General features: G+C 38.9%; 1 protein-coding gene across 2 annotated transcripts in view; it reads right to left on the bottom strand.

Moving 5' to 3' along the window:
- nbas (NBAS subunit of NRZ tethering complex) overlaps positions 1–17,229 on the bottom strand; it is a 353,782-nt gene that overhangs the window by 158,648 nt on the left and 177,905 nt on the right. For both annotated transcript variants that reach the window (XM_049479822.1, XM_049479826.1), the window contains 2 exons: positions 16,089–16,165; positions 14,432–14,569 (listed from right to left, as the gene is read on the bottom strand). In XM_049479822.1, the coding sequence (XP_049335779.1) occupies positions 14,432–14,569; positions 16,089–16,165 (215 nt within the window). The remainder of the gene's footprint in view (positions 1–14,431; positions 14,570–16,088; positions 16,166–17,229) is intronic.

Genomic DNA, 17,229 nt, shown 5'->3' with positions numbered 1-17,229 from the left:
ATCGCTAAGCACTAATCACTAATCACAGCAGGCTAACTTACCACTTCACCAACCTAAACTATGCCTGTTAAAGGAAAACTTAATAATGTAACTAAAAAGGGACCACACGTACTTTAACAACAGATACAAAGGTGATAAGGGCTCACAAAAAAAAAAAATAATAATAAAATAATAATAATTAAATTAAAAAAAAGAAAACGTTGCAATGCTAGGAATTACATTTCAAAGCAATGCTAAAAATAAAGTCTGCACAATACATACTATATATACCATTATAAGGTGCACCTGAGTGTAAGGCGCACCATCAATGAAAGTTCGTTTTTTTCTGGTCTATTTTCATGCATAAGGCACATTATGCGACACTAGTAAGGAACACTGGTGCCGCCATGTTTTCCTTCTAATTCAACAGGTCTCACCGCTAGGTGGTGGTCGTGGTCTGACAAATAAAGAAAAGCTAAGCTATGTTATCAGAACTCAAGTCAAACAAGCGCTGGATGTTAATCTACACATATATCTCTCCTCAAAACTGTTTGTTTATGCAATTAAAGCCCTTTCTGTTTATTTGCAGTAAGCTTAGATTTCCAGATTTCCACTAAGGCTAGGTGCAGCAGCATTAGCAGCTAACTGCTAGCTCTGCACTTCAGCAGAGTGACTTTACTGCTCCTTACAACCTGACTGGTAAAATTCATACATAAGGTGCACTGACGATTTTTGGGGAAATTAATGGATTTTAAGTGCACTTTATTGTGCAAAAAATACTATTTGATATAAATACCCCTTTTCTGCCAGACCAAGCATCTCAGACTGCCTTCATTAAGTACAGCTCAGCCTAAAGTACGAGAAGCAAAGCAGATTTTTACCCTGGGTACCCAGTTTGTCCATTACGTGTAACGTCCCAACAAAAAGTGCAGATCATGTATTTTATCATGAAACAATTTACAGCTCCAACATATTACAGTACCAGAGACCAGACTTTTTTTTGCCACCGAGATCAAACAGAAGCTACTGTACTCAAGTTTAACCACAGCCCAACACCACATCCTTAATAAAAGTGTGATAAATAAGCTACCTGGTCAACAGCTTAACTGTTTCAATCAAGGCTGTCAATTATTTTATTTGAGAGTAACCCCGCCTTCCTACAATGTAGCAGTATAACGTTTTTAAAACTGATTTCTGTGGGAATAAAACAAAAAAAAAGTGCTAATATCAGCACATGAAAACCAACTGCTTCTCCCTTTTCAAGTGTCTGATCCACTTATACCAGCACCTCCATATCAGTGTCACTGCAATGCTGAAAATGATCCTCCACCCCAGTAATACCTGTGAAACGGGGGAAAGGAGGATAATAAAGTATCCAATTGAAACAGAAGGACCAGAGTCTGTAGTTACAGATTTACATTGTGCTCCTATATGATCAGTGGAGCTGAAATAAATAGGTAATGAGTGTTGAAACAAAAAGGTGGACATGAAGCTATGCTCGATCTGTGTATATCGTACAGTAAACTAAGGCACTTGAGTTGTGTACTTACTCACTGCATTACTCAAGTCATTGCATACTTTGCTTGATCTCAGTTTAAGATACTCAAACTGTAGTCTGACAATCTTGTTACATTTGCCCTCAAGTGAGTCCAATATGAAAGCTTGGATATCCAGATTTCCACTAAGCAGCTGCATTAGCTGGCTTAAATGGCTAAACTTGCTAAATGGCTAAAAACTCTAATTAAACAGTAACAATCCACTTGGCCACAATATTTCTATAATTTTGGAAATTAGAATGAAGCATTTCGCTAAAACAACAAATAAATCATAACTATAAATTTCAGTTTTTCTACAGTAAAGAAGCTTTATGTTTTTAGAAATAGGGCTGACTGGTTGGTGAGCTGATTGGTGATATGGTCAGAACATTTACAAGGTTTATAAAATTGAGTCTAAAAGCTTTACAAATTGTCTGCAGAGCTGAAACATTTGATATTGATCTGTGTTGAGAAAATGAGTACGTTTCAGTATAAATATCAGCGTAGCATATGATAATACATATTTATTTTTAAATTTGCTTTGGGCTGTGATGGATGGATAGAAGAATAGCAGCCTATTATAAAGAGGAAAAAAATAATAATTAGCATGTTCAAGTGAAAACTAGTTCATTTTTGGAACTGTGAACTTTTTTCTTCTTAATTTTTCTTCTGCTTTTTTTTTTTGTTTTTATTTAGCAGGACAATGCTCAATTTCACACAGCTAGGTCAATGTGTGGATAAAGGACCACCAGATCACGACCCTGTCATGGCCAGCCCAGTTTCCAGACCTGAACCATAACCTCTGCAATGTAATCAAGAGGAAGATGGAATTTTTGCACCAGGAGAGGAGTAAAATGATCCAAAAGCAGTGTGTAAGATGTGGAGGAGAACATGCCACGATGCATGAAATCTGTGATTAAAAAAACATGGTTATTCCACCAAATATTGATTCCTGAACTCTTTAAAACTTTAGTATTGCTGTTTCTAAATCAATATGAACTTGTAGTCTTTGTATTATTTGAGGTCTGAAAGCGCTGCATCTTTTTTTGTTATTTTGACCATTTTTCATGATCTCTTAATTTCTTTTTTTCCAAAGCTGTATACAACCCCTGGCAAAAAGTATGGAATCACCAGTCTTGGATGAGCACTCCTTCAGACATTTCATTCTGTAAAACAAACTCTGATCAAAAACATGATACAATAATAAGGTCATTTCAAAGTGCAACTTGTTGGCTTTCAGGAACACTCAAAGAAATGAAGAAAAAACATTGTGGAAGTCAGTGAATGTTACTTTTATTGACCAACCACAGGGAAAAAAATATGGAATCACTCAATTCTGAGGAAAAAAGTATGGAATCATGAAAAACAGATAAACAAAAGATGATTCAAAATACATCACTAGTATTTAGTTGCACCACCTTTGGCTTTTATAACGGCTTTCAGTCTCTGAGGCATGGACTTGATGAGTGACAAACAGTATTCTGCATCAATTTGGTGCCAACTCTCTTTGATAGCAGTTGCCAGATCAGCTTTGCAGGTCGGAGCCTTCTTGTGGACCATTTTTCTCAATTTCCACCACAGGTTTTCAATTGGGTTGAGATCTGGACTATTTGCAGGCCATGACATCGACTGAATGTGTCTTTCTCCAAGGAATGCCTTCACTGTTTTTGCCCTATGGCACGATGCATTGTCATCTTGGAAAATTATTTCATTATCTCCAAACATCTGTTCAATTGAAGGGATGAGAAAACTGTCCAAAATGTCAATGTAAACATGTGCATTGATAGAAGAATTAACCACAGTCATCTCCCCAGTGCCTTTGCCTGACATGCAGCCCCATATCATCAAGGACTGTGGAAATTTGGTTGTTTTCTTCAGGCAGGCCTCTTCATAAATCTCACTGGAACGGCACCAAACAAAAGTTCCAGCATCATCACCTTGTCCAATGCAGATTCTTGACTCATCACTGAAGATAACTTTCATCCAGTCATCCACAGTCCATGATTGCCTCTCCTTAGCCCACTGCAGTCTTGTTCTTTTATGTTTAGGTGTCAATGATGGTTTTCTTTTAGCTTTCCTGTATTGAAATCCCATTTCCTTTAGGCGATTTCTTACGGTTCGGTCACATACATTGGCTCCAGCTTCTTCCCATTTATGCTTCATCTGTTTAGTTGTACTTTTTCGGTTTTCAAGACAAATGGCCTTAAGTTGCTTGTCTTGACGCTTTGATGTCTTTCTCGATCTACCAGTACGCTTGGCTTTAACAACCATTCCATGCTATTTGTATTTGGTCCATATCTTGGATACAGCTGACTGTGAACAGCCCACATCTTTAGCAATCATGCGTGAAGAGTTACCTTCTTCAAGAAGTTTCACAATCCTCTCTTTTGTTTCAAGAGACATTTCTCTTGTTGGAGCCATGGTTCTTGCCACTCTAATTCGTCCAGCAGCCCTCCAAGGTGTCATGACTGCAGGTGTTTTTAACTGCAGACTAACGAGCAGATCTAATCTGAGGCAGGTGTCCATTTAGGGAAAGGAAATTGACTGGGTGTGTCCTTATTTTCTACCTTCAATTTGAGTGATTCCATACTTTTTTCCTCAGAATTGAGTGATTCCATATTTTTTTCCCTGTGGTTGGTCAATAAAAGTAACATTCACTGACTTCCACAATGTTTTTTCTTCATTTCTTTGAGTGTTCCTGAAAGCCAACAAGTTGCACTTTGGAATGACCTTATTATTGTATCATGTTTTTGATCAGAGTTTGTTTTACAGAATGAAATGTCTGAAGGAGTGCTCATCCAAGACTGGTGATTCCATACTTTTTGCCAGGGGTTGTATAATATTATTTTCTTTTTGCAAATCATTTTAACGCAAAACCAAGTAGGATTAAATTTAATAATCACCCTTTTAGAGCAAGATATATCCACATGTATCCATTTTTTTTTTCTTCCCCACTGAATAATGTGTCAAAACAGTGGGCTGTGATTGGTCATAATTGAGCTATGATTGCATGGCAGTCAAACGTCATAGTAGGTGGTTCTTGCCCGTGCTAAGTGATAAAGGAGCACTGGACCCTCTTATTACCGGCAGGCAGGAGGCTGACTTGCAAGACTAATCTTAGCTCTGATTGGTGCAGTTAGCTGTTGTTTTCAGTACCACAACTGAGGGGTAGCAGCTGGTTTCTAAATGACAGAGGCTAACCTAATGGAAGTAGCGTAATAGCACTTGTTTTTAAATACAATAATCCTTTAGTGACAGAAAATTCAAGCAGTATGGGCTGTAGCTATAGGAGATCTGCTCAGCTATGGGAACAATTACCCTCTGGAACCTGCAGTAAAAGCTTAAGCAAGTGGCCACGTCTAGGCATAACAGTTCAGAGAATTCCAGTGGCAGCAAACTGGATGATCTTAAGATCTTAAGGTGATCTTAAAGGAGAAATCCAGTGTAAAATAAACTTGGTGCGTAGTGAAACATGATATTGAGTAAATAATTTAGTTGAATAGCCCACCTCTGTTCACCCCCAGCATTCTAAAATACAGAGCTTTAGTTGATGCTCCCAACAGTCTTACAATAGGTGCATAGCACTCCACATGCAAAGAAATCACTATTTTAGCACCATAAACAAGCGCAAAGTAGTTCCACACTTTATTGGTAGAATTTTGAGGGCCGTGATATTTAAAAAGAGGCACTGAACGCTTTAAAAGTGCACAGACAAAGACTGTTCATATACACAGTATCTTGAGGTGGTTTTCCGGATGCTGCCACCTTAAAATTAAGTCACGATAAGTTGACCGATGAGAACAAGCAAATAGGTAGGATAGGGGAACAGTGTGCAATTAGTTCAGTGGAAATGCATGAATTCCATTTTTTGTTTAAAAAAAAATAAAAAGAAATGACTTATCGACTTTTTATCATAAAAAAGGTACTGTGTGTATAAACAGTGTTTTTTTTTTTTTTTATAATAAACTACCTGTGCACTTACAAAGCTCTTAGTGGCCCGTTTGAAAAGTTTAAATTCTACCAATGAAGTGTAGAGCTATTTTGAGCTTGTTAACGGTGTAAAAATAGCAATTTCTTTACATGGGCAACGTTATGCCCCTATCGCTGGTATTGTTAGTCTGTTGGGAGGATCGGCTAAAACCACTGTTTTCCAGAATGCTGGGGGTGAACGTAGATGGGCTATTTGACAAAGGTTTGTACTCTTAGCATTTCTCACTTAACCCCTAAGTCTAAGGCATTTTAAAATGCCTAGTTGTGGACTGAATACCCATAGTACTCATAATACTCATAGTTGTATGAATGAATGTCCTGTGAGCCATTTTTTGTGGGAAAAAAAATAAAATAAATACAAATCCAGTGACCACTGCTTTAGTCTGGTGGAAGAGTGGGTGAGGAAGAGCGATTGGATTTCGGCTCTTGCGTATGAATATTCATACATGCAAACATATCGCCTCTGTTCGGCTAAGAGCACTGCAACACCAGGACGCAGTGAGACAGACAACAGTTACAAACATTTTAAAATAAAGACATTTTTGACAATCTTAACAATTACAATTTTAACAATAACAATCTTTGCAATGTCATATGTTACTTTACAACATACTAATACTAACTGTAATACATACTAACTGTAATACCCTGCTAAGTGCAGTTCAGCCACTGTCTAGAAGTCTCTGTAAAATGCAAAATCCCTCGGAGATCCTATGTAAACCTTCTTAGACACAGAGGTGGGTAGTCCAGGTCCAGAAAATAAAATCCACTCCAGGCAGTGTTGGAACAAAACCTGTGGGCGAGGCCATGAACACTAATTTGCGGATTGAAGTAAACACAGTGCTTTTCCTGATCGACTCATTTTTCTGAATATGTTCTTGCAACTACAAATTCAAGCAATGCCTTGTGTCACTTGAAAGAGTCTAGAAAATGAGAGATTGTTAAAAAAGGAGGTATATGTGGTCATTGTATTACATTATTCTGTTTGTATACATTTGTAACACGTATGCAGGATGAGAGGAGAATCCTCTCCTCCTGCATGAGGAGAATCCAGCATGCCTCTGGCCACCTGTGGCAGGACTCAGAACTGCAAGCGAACACCTTTTCCATAAGTGTGTGTTGGTGTTAGCTGCAGGCTATGATAAATGGTTGGCTGCGAATCTCAATCTCCGTGTTCAGTCGAGTGTGAGAAGACTGCTCCACGCGTTCGCCGGCAATTATGCTAAACAGCATTTTGATTCTCTCCCACTCCTGGCGGTGGAAGGAGAGAGTGAGGGGGAAAGAGCTAGAGAGAGGGAGAGGGCGGCTTTGCATGGATCAACTGATCCTGCAGCAACACACGGCCTCTAAACAGCCAGCCATGCGTTCTGCCCATCTGAATTAGGCTGCATTAAAAAGCTTTCAGTTTGAAAGGATGGAGGAGTGGGTTATTGATGAATCCTGACTAGTAGGACACAAATGACGCAAGCAGGCTCTCTCTCTCTCTCTCTCTCTCTCTCTCTCTCTCTCTCGCGCGCTCTTGCTGGGGCACAGGCTATCCATCAACAAAAACGACAGAAAAATTGCTGACTCACAAAGCACTACAGTGCTGTAACTGCATCACAGACTAACCCATAATATACACACCGGCCTGAGAAAGACTACAGATACATCTAACACACAAAACAAAAGCAGGACTGTCGCAATGATTACATTATCGACTTATCATACAAAATGACCTCAAGAATATTAACTGACCTCAAGTAGCGCTGCCACTGTGATCGGGAGACAGCTGGTTCGAATCCTGTTAATGTAGCTTGCCATCGGCAACCGGAGCCCTGAGAGAGCACAGCTGGCCTTGTAGTGAGAATGTGATCTGGTCTTGATCTGACTCAGTTATTAAACATGCTCCTTTTATTTAAGCTAAACTGCTGATAAGGCACAGTTTCATCTGACATACCAGCCAGATAAGGATAATTACCACAGTTATGTACATACTCTGTCTCTTCTGTTATAAGTAGTTTACACATGCAGTCTGTGCTGCGTTCACTACTCACAGCTGCGCAACTCCGTTTACTAAGTGTACATCTGCGTAAACGTACTATTGAAAACACTGTTTAAAAAGCACAAACGTTTCAGCGTTCACTGTTAAAGCACCTTTTTTTTTTGTAATTTGTGAAATCCATTCTTTCCACCTCCCATGTTATTATCACCAATGCCACTGGTGGCAACACAAACCAAAACAGCCCTCATTCTCCACAGTTGGTAAAACAGTTCTATTTTGATTTGGCTTAAATCCTTCAGTCCACAGCACTTATTTCTAATGCTTATCTGACTCATTTGTGGTACACTTCAGTTGAGTTGAGTTTTGTGACCAGGTTGCAGGATTTCTTCTTTTAAGAGTTCTATGAAGATTATAAGTGCGAGCAAGACTGCATCGCAGAACAGTGCACCACTCTGGACTCATTTTTTTACGCCATTTCTAGGCAGAAATACTTGCTTGGCTTACCAGCATAAAAGCAGTTTAGCCAAATTTCAAGTTCCCAGGTCTGATCCTGACTTCCACAATTCCCCTTAACTGCAGTTAACACAGTCACCCGTTTGCCCTGTTCAGATCTTTAGATAGTTGCCTAGTGGAGTTGCTTTAAGCTTAAACTTAAGCACATTTTAAACTGTATTCTCTTCATTACTACTCAAACATTCTGAATTTGCTATACTGTACAATTTGAAAAATAAAGATGATTCAAATAGTTCTTTGGGTGATGGGATTCATAAAGAACAGACTGTGAATGTAAAGAAACATTTTAAGTTTAAAAACTTGATGTGTTCTTCAATCAATGAATAGGTTATTTAAGTCATATTTGTCTACAACCATTGTTCTTTATGAATCCAAAAGTGGTTCTTCTAGGGAATCTTTCAAAGAACTATTGGAAGCATCTTTGTTTTATAAGAGTGTACCATGAATTGCTTACTCTATACTCCTCTGTAACTCCTACTTATCATACCTTTTTTGCATAAGACAATTCATTAAGTATCCAAATGATTTTAAACACCTCTTTTTAATAAATGAATTTAGTATATGCAATATGAAAAGTATTGGCAAATAAACTGACTCTCTGGAACATATTTCCATTTGATTTTATTACTTATGATTACATGATGTCTACTCTTAAACTTTTATTTTATCTTATTTTAATACTTTATTTTATAGTATCATTTATATCTTATTAAAATGCTAGGTCTTTTTTTTTTTCTTGACAATCCCTCCTCTATGTATAGAGTTGATTATATGCCTTAGACCTGATTTTCCAATCAAGGTGTGACATGTAGGCTCCAAATTCGTGAAGATTAGAGTATGTAAAAATGGGTCTTGCAGTTTAGCATGCTAAATAGTGAACTGAAATAAATAAATAAATAAATAAACTAATTACAGATACGGAGGGCAACAGATCAAATTCAATCACAAACACCCCTACAACACCAAACAGAGGACAGCCATGAAGAGAGAGGAAGGATTCCAGCACAGACACCTCCGCTCGCACAAAGAGCTACATTAGCAGAGCAGTTGCTCGCTGTTAGCGGGGTGTCACAGTACAAGAGGAGCACGCAGTGAGATAATTATGCACTTTGGATTCAGAGGGAACGAGCTTGTTGCCTGGCTTCATTTGCGATGCGAGGATCCGGGCATGGGCCGACACAACCGCAGGCAGCTGCTCTCCACGCGTTTTACGGAGGCGTTCGTTTTCAGGAAAAGCACACACATACACACACACACGCTGCCTGTGATCCCGATAAGAGCGTGGAGGAGAGGATTGAGAGATCTGGTTAGAAAAACGAAGAGTTGACGTGGGGAAAAAAGATGGATAAACAGCAGGCGAGGGAAAGAGCGCGGATACAAAGAGAGAGCGAGGCAATTTAGGAGAAACAGAAGAAAGCCTGATGCAGGAAGGAGAGGTTTAAATGAGGAGAGGCACGCTGAGAATAAACAGATTAGTAAAGAGGAAGGTAGAAGAGGAGAGGAAAAAGAGAGATTTGGAGAGGCATATATGGAGTGTGAGATGGAAAAGTCAGACATACAATTATTGATCCAGGCCCAATCCCATTTCACCCCTTTTCCCCTGTCACCTAGCCCAACCCCTCTGTACATATTACACATACAACCCTATGGGTAGAGTGTTACGATTCATGTTGAGATAGAAGGATACGGGTGTATAGAGATTTTTGAGAGTGTGATTAAATTGAATGTGAGGAAACTGAAACAATTAATACTAAGATTAATACATTTCAATCGTTCAATCTAGTTCAATCTAATGTATGTTGTCTGCCTGGCAACAAATAAAGATTCTTAGAGGATTACTCTAACTGCAGCACCCTGCGTTAACTAAAAAAGCATTTTTTTGTTACAGATATATTTTCAGTTTCAGTTCCTCTTCGCAAGAAAAGACCAAAAGACATGGAAGCTCTGAAGGTTTAAAAGGGCTTTTAACTGTTAACCCTAGATTAGTTTAGGTTCATCTCATATTTTTGGTCACATGTTTTACGAATAAGCAGATAAGGCCCAATCCTATTTCTCTTTTGCACCCCTACCCCTTGTTTTCGAGTGTATATCTTCCCCCTAATAACTGAAAGAAAAAAAAAAAAAACTTTGTGTGCCCAATACAAATAAAGCATTAACGTGCTAAAGTTCAGTAACCTAGCTGCTAGTTAACTAGTTAACTCTAGGGCATCCTATGTCTACAAAAAAAGTGGCAGATAGAGCAGTAATTAATTATTGTCCATTTCTTCATTCCACTGTGATTGTGAGCTGAAACAAGCTTTTATTAAATTGTATTTTCTTACATTTTTACGTTTCACATTAAATTCTGCAGCTTCTGGCGTCTGTTGCAACATTTAGGGTGAAAAAGAACAGTTGCCCAACTAGCTAGCTACTGAGATGAACAACTAGTATTTAGTTTTTTTTAAATGCTTGTTATGAGGAAAATGGTCAGAACATATTGAAGCTACACATTAAACTATGGAAATATTGTGGTTATCGTCATTTTTAACAAAGGACATATTCGAGTTTGTGGGTTTCTATGGTTGCTTGTGCTAAAATCTTGTTCATGACTCTAAGTCCTCAGTTATAAGCAGGCAATATACCTGTACAACTACCCTCTACTCCTCAAGCATAAAAATTTGGGACACCCTTCCCCTCGATGTGTATGCGCAATACAGAGGGGTAGGGCCAAGGGGATAAATGGGATTGGGTTATTTTATGGATTATTCTAGAATGTTTTGCCAAGGAAGGCAAGATGGTTGAAAGGACGATGAGGGCAAGACTGCTCTTTCATCTCTTTTTTGTATGTCCTTCCACTTTATTTATGTCTCTTCTACTTTCCTATAAATAAAATACTTGTCTACAGCATCCAGACTCTAGTCGATTTTGTTGAGGCACACTTCAAATGGAGGGTTATGAGAAATCACCAGCATGACGGCTGCAAAAGACAGCCAAGAAAAGAACCAAAAATTTATTATTTTATTCAAAGATATTCAGTGCATTTAGATGGTAGATCTTAGTTCAATATAGTTTCAGGGTATTATGACAGTATTGCAATCCCTCCTCCCCTTTTAAAAACAGTAGTAAGTTGTAGTAAGTCACCTAAATAGTGTTGGCAAAAGTGGGGCTTTTGGGAGACTGAATCAAATGAACCAAATGATTTGGAAAAAGATTCAATCTTGTAAGACGTTCGATTCATCACCCACCACAGTGACATCAGGTGGGCAATCAGGCACTTCACCTGTTTGTCTTCAAGTTCAAAATGATCTCAAACTGAAGAACTAGGTCCTTTTTAAGGTCTTTTAGTTTCACAAATGCTAATGGTTTGACAAATGATGAGAATAAACAATGACGCAGCATGTGTGTGACTCATCACCACACAAAAAAAAAAAGTTACAAGGCACTGAATCTTTTTTAAAAGTGAGGGAATGTTGTGATGTTGACAACAAACAGTTCTGAGATTATAAATCAGATTTTTCAACTCTCATTTAGAAACATTCAGGGACAAAATATTCTGATATTAGATCAGCTCTTGCAATAATTTGCACGAAAATAAACTATTTGAAACGTGAGGCATTGAAACCTCTTTTGGGACAGTCACATGCCTTTTTTCATTTGGAGATGGACTTCAAATCAATGTATTGAAACAATATGACTCAAATTAATTAATTCAGTTTGAATCTGAGTTTCAGGTTTACATCACTACTTATTTTATTTTAATTTATATTTATTTATTTGTGACGATGAATCTGGATTTGTAAGGGCTGTTTTTTAAGGGGAAGGATGTCAACCAAAGGATAACACTCTGAAACAAGGAACTGGATGGAATTGGAATTGAGAAGATCAGGTGTGGGGTAATGTTACCAGTGCAACACTGTGTTTCTACAAACCTGCGTGGAATATTTAAGAAGCTTCAGGTTCTAACGATGCTTTAAGCCCTGGCGCTCAGCAGCAGCCCTGGCGTTCACATTACAGGAGGTTAAGGCTTGTGCTAATGATAAGAGGCTCTGAAAGGCGAGTGTCCAGAAGAGTCACAGAACACAGCGTGGTGTGGAGGGCCTCGCTAACGAGCTCATTACACTCACACACTTTAAAGAACAACTCCAGCGCTCACCAGCAGAGACACAGGGACACACTGTTAGAGGAGTGGGGGATGGAAACAGACACAGAGACGAGTGGAGTGGGAGATAGAGAGAGACAGATAAAACACGGAGAGGGTTTAATATACCTGTATTTAGGCATTACTGGCGTACATATTCTGCAAACTAATATAAAAAATATGGAGAGGGAGAGGGAGAGAGAGAAGCAGAGAATGCAACAAAAAGGGAGAGAGTGGGAAATATAAATCAAGGTCAAAGTTTATTTGTACTTTATACATATAAGTTGTGAGGTGTTATCTTATGAGCAGGGATGAACGCTGGTCAGAGAGACAAAAGACAAGACCACAAATGAGAATAGATGAGACACGGATATATGCAACAAGGAGAGATGACAAAAAGACAAGAAGAGAAAGAGAAAAAAAGAGAAAGAGAAAGAGAGAGAGAGAGATAGCGAGAGAAGGGAGAAAAAAGAGAGATCTGAACAGTGCAATGTCCCAGTTTATTTGAACATATACTGTAAGTTGTGAGGTGTTATCTTATGAGTGGGGTTAAACGCTGGTCAGAGAGACAAATAAGATAAGAGATAAGAGAAGAAGAAGACAAAGAAGAAGAAGAAGAAGAAGAAGAAGAAGAAGACGAGAGAAGAAGAAGAAGACGAGAGAAGAAGAAGAAGACAAGAGAGAAGAAGAAGAAGAAGAAGAAGAAGAAGAAGACAAGAGAGAAGAAGAAGAAGAAGAAGAAGAAGAAGAAGAAGAAGAAGACAAGAGAGAAACAGAAGAAGACAAGAGAGAAACAGAAGAAGACAAGAGAGAAGAAGAAGAAGAAGAAGAAGAAGAAGAAGACAAGAGAGAAGAAGAAGAAGAAGAAGAAGAAGAAGACAAGAGAGAAGAAGAAGAAGAAGAAGAAGAAGAAGACAAGAGAGAAGAAGAAGAAGAAGAAGAAGAAGACAAGAGAGAAGAAGAAGAAGAAGAAGAAGAAGAAGAAGAAGAAGAAGAAGAAGAAGAAGAAGAAGAAGAAGAAGAAGAAGAAGAAGAAGAAGAAGAAGAAGAAGAAGAAGAAGAAGAAGAAGAAGAAGAAGAAGGACATGGTGAACATTGGTGAACATGTTAATACACAAACTATTGGTGTTGAGATCTGATAGCGGTTGCCAGATGGTTGAGACTTGAGAGACACTATTTTCGAAGTAGTGCTGACATTTAACGTTAATAGTGTCAGAAATATACTGGGAATACACCAGAGAAGTTATTACCACCCACAGTGGACAGTGCATAGGGAGGTAACAATTGTGACCTGTGGCATCAGTCTGTAACTGTCTATCCATACAGACAAGTGACACACATTGACTCTCACAAAACACATATACCTCAGGTCAGTGCAGTTTTCTTTAGCCTTTATGGGACATGGCAAAAGTCGTGGGACATAAAACTAGTTACTTTCACATGACCATTGGCATGTCAGTGTATAACACAGCTGATCAAAGGCTTAGCTTGCTCCTGCTAAAGGTTACTACTGGTTGGTCATTTTTTAACTTATTTCCAACAAGAAAAAGAAAATGGAAAAGCCAAACATGTTATCATCACATTATCAATCTAGTTATTACTTCTATTTAAAACAAAAACTGGTACACCGTTAAGAAAATGCTTTACTTTAAAAGCCTTCATTAGCAATGTAGCTTAAAGGCAGCCATGACGATGAAATCTATTAACTGAGCCCTCAGCCTCGGCTTGGCACAAATAACAAGTGGTAAATAACAAACAGAAGAGACTAATTTCAGCATTAATACACGCTATTTTCTATTTCACAGCCTAGCAATTAAATGTGACAAGTAAATAAACAACAGGACCGGATCCACAATCTCAACAGGATACACACTCTCAGCCAGATAATGGACTGTGTTCAACACAAAGGTCAAAGAGAAAAAGAAAGAGAGAGAGAGAGAGAGAGAGAGAGAGAGAGAGAGAGAGAGAGAGAGAGAGAGAGAGAGAGAGAGAGGAATAAACTTTCACACACGAAAATATAAAGGCAGCACATTGTGTTGCTCCCAAAGCCCACATTTTTGCATTTGTTTAATGTGTTATTGTTGTTAACACAACTCTGTCACTCTTTGTTAGAGAATGTGTTTAATTCTGCACTCGTCCAAGTCAGAGGCTTGTTGTCAACAGTCGACTGTGTGAGAAAAACAAATCTCACAATTCACACCCAGTGATTAACAATGAAAACTCAGTGAATGCACTGACTGCATCTTGCTCATAAGAGTCCTAACACAGTCAGTTACTTAGAAAGAATAAAGGAGGGAGGTGGGGGGTGCCTACCCTGTAGAGAGCGCTGCACTTGTCCTTAAAGCAGGGGGCTAGTCGAGAGTAAATCTGGAGAGAGTAGTAATAGGCAGCGAGCTGGAGAGACAGGGCTGAGGGGGGCTGCTTCTCAAAACACGAGTTAGCATCCAGCACCTAAAAGAGAAAGAGAAAGAGAGAAAAAATTAACACAAACAAAACAACCTTTATTATTTCAAAGAGACAAGAAGAAAAAAGCAAGAGAAGATGAGAGAAGATCAGAATCGAGGATGAACAATATAGAAGTGAAAAATCAAAAAAATAAGAGAAGAACCGATGAACAGACACTAGATTAAAAATATATATATATAATAAAATAAATAAATAAATAAATAACTTGAACAATTTAGAGACAAGACAAGAAACGAAGGAAGGGGAAGAGGCAAGAAAAGACAGGAAGCAAAGTGACAGAAAGAGACAAGAACAGATATGATAAAAAGAGGGAAGAAAAGAAGTGACAAGAAGAGCAGAGGAGGACGAGGCGAGAAGAAACAAAAAAAGAGACAAAGACTTGAGGCAAATAGAAAAGAGATGAGATGAGACAAGGGCAGATTAGACACAAATAAAAAAATAAACAAGAAGAGATAGAAGGAGAAAAGAAGAGCAGTGACAAGAAGACATTAAAAAGCCATAAGCGACAAGAAGAGATGCAACAAAAAGAGACAAAAGACGAGACCAAGAATGAGAATATAGAAGACATAAAGAGACATGAAAAAAGAGATGAGATGAAAAGAAGTAAAGACATAAGAGGATAAGAGAAAATAAAAGACAAGATAAGTTGAGTTGAGTTTAGGAGAGGACAGGCACGACAAGACAATACACAGAGAGACAAAGACTTGGGGGGGGCAATCAGAAAAGAGATACGGTGAGACAAGAGAAGATGAGACAAAAAGAAATAAGGTGAGAAGTGATGGAAGAAGAAAATAAGAGATGTGACAAGAAGACATAAAAAATAAGTAAGACGAAGAGATGAAACAAAAAGAGACTAGAAGAGAAGAGACATGGCAAAGAGAGATGAAATGAATAGAAGAAAAAAAAACAAGAAAAGACAAGACAGAGGACAAGGAGAGGGACAGAGAGACACAGCAAGAGAGGAGGATATAATCCATAACCTTTATCACACACAGATGAGCACGTCCAGCACTAAAGCCCAAAGCAGGAGTCTCGCTCATTCTCTCAGTGTTGAGGAAATGAAGCAGAAATCCCACATTTGGACCATCAGTTATCGGATCAAGAACATATCCTGATAATCCACCGGCTGAATTAGCGTCGCTGTACGCAGCTTCAGCCGAGGCTGTTATTCAGGCGAAGAGGAAACGAAGTAAACAGCCCCAATCCTGAGTTAATGCACTTGTCTGCCTGCAGCAAATGGGCACACTCTATGGTATTAAAGTGGGATCTTTTAACATTTCCCTTTTATGTTTATTTTTTTTTTTTCTTTTAAATAGCAAATCCGCCTCAGTCGCTGGAAACATGGCTTAAGACCAGCTCACACTTCACACAAGAAAAGAAGAGGCAGAGAGAGGAGGAGGAGGGGGGGGGGAAGAGGCAGAGAGGCGTGGGGGGACACACAGGGAAGTCATGTCCTCACAGACACACACTTTGTATGTTCTTAAAGCAGCGCTGATAGACATACCTGAGGAAGAGCGAGCAAATAGGCCAGAGCCAGCGTCATGTCCCGGGGAAAAGCATCGCTCGCCAGCTGGAGCAGAACTGAGAGGTGATGAATGGAGAAAAACGGGGGGAAGGAAGAGAGAGGAATATTTTAGACTTATTACCAGAAAATCTGCATTATTCACTGTCATTAATTACGAAACACTGCTACAGGAGACAAAGAGACAAGTGTAGAAGAAAAAAAAAAAAGGTGCATTACAATCATCCTACCAGTTCCCTGTAAAGTGAAACCACAGGGAGCAAAAACACTCAGTTGGAACCAAACTTCAAACTGTGCAAGTTTTTATTTATTTATTTTTATGTATTATTTTTTTGTGTATCCATTTTCTCCCCAATTTACACAGCCAATTACTCAATGCCACTCATTAGTTTCTTCCTATCACTAGTGATTCCCCAATACCAGGAAGGTGAAGACTAGCACATGCCTCCTCCGATTCATTTGAAGTCAGCCACCACCTCTTTTAAAGGCATCAGCTCACAGATGCCTTGCGCTGATCGACATCACCCTTTGTAGTGATGTGGAGTGAGAGCTTCTTCTACCCACCCAGAGATAGAGAGAGTCAACTGTGCTCTCTCTCTGGGCTCCGGCAGCTGATGGCAAGCTGCATGAACGGGATTTGAACCGGTGATCTCCTGATCATAGTGGCAGTGATTAGCCCGCTGAACTACTCTTTTTTCTTTTCTTTTTTTTTTTTGATGAATTTGAATTAAAGGCATTTAAGGTCAGCTGTAGGCCATTCAACAATTTAACAATAGGTAATAGAACCCTATGTGAAAGGGATTCCTTTATTAAACCTTTGGCAAGCTCTACAATACTGGAGTTACTTTCACAACAGCTACTTAAAACTTTAGGGTGTTGACTTCTCGGGACTCTGGGGCATCTGGGATGGACCATGACAGTTGAAATGTGTAGAGACCTACTGTATTACTATTCCAGACATGTTTGAATGGATGAACAGGAACATCCAGACTGTTATCAGCCCAGTACTGACACAACCCACTGTTGTGTCAGTACACTTATGTGATGCAGCATCAATGCAGAAAAGACATTTTGCAGAGACACCCATGCTTTTTTTCAGTAAGACAATGCAAAACCAAAGGCA

The sequence above is a fragment of the Astyanax mexicanus genome, chromosome 1 (genome assembly GCF_023375975.1).
Source record: "Astyanax mexicanus isolate ESR-SI-001 chromosome 1, AstMex3_surface, whole genome shotgun sequence".
Lineage (NCBI taxonomy): Eukaryota > Metazoa > Chordata > Actinopteri > Characiformes > Acestrorhamphidae > Astyanax > Astyanax mexicanus.
The sequence above is the reverse complement of the archived record's forward strand: the minus strand, read 5'-3'. Positions and strand labels throughout refer to the sequence as shown.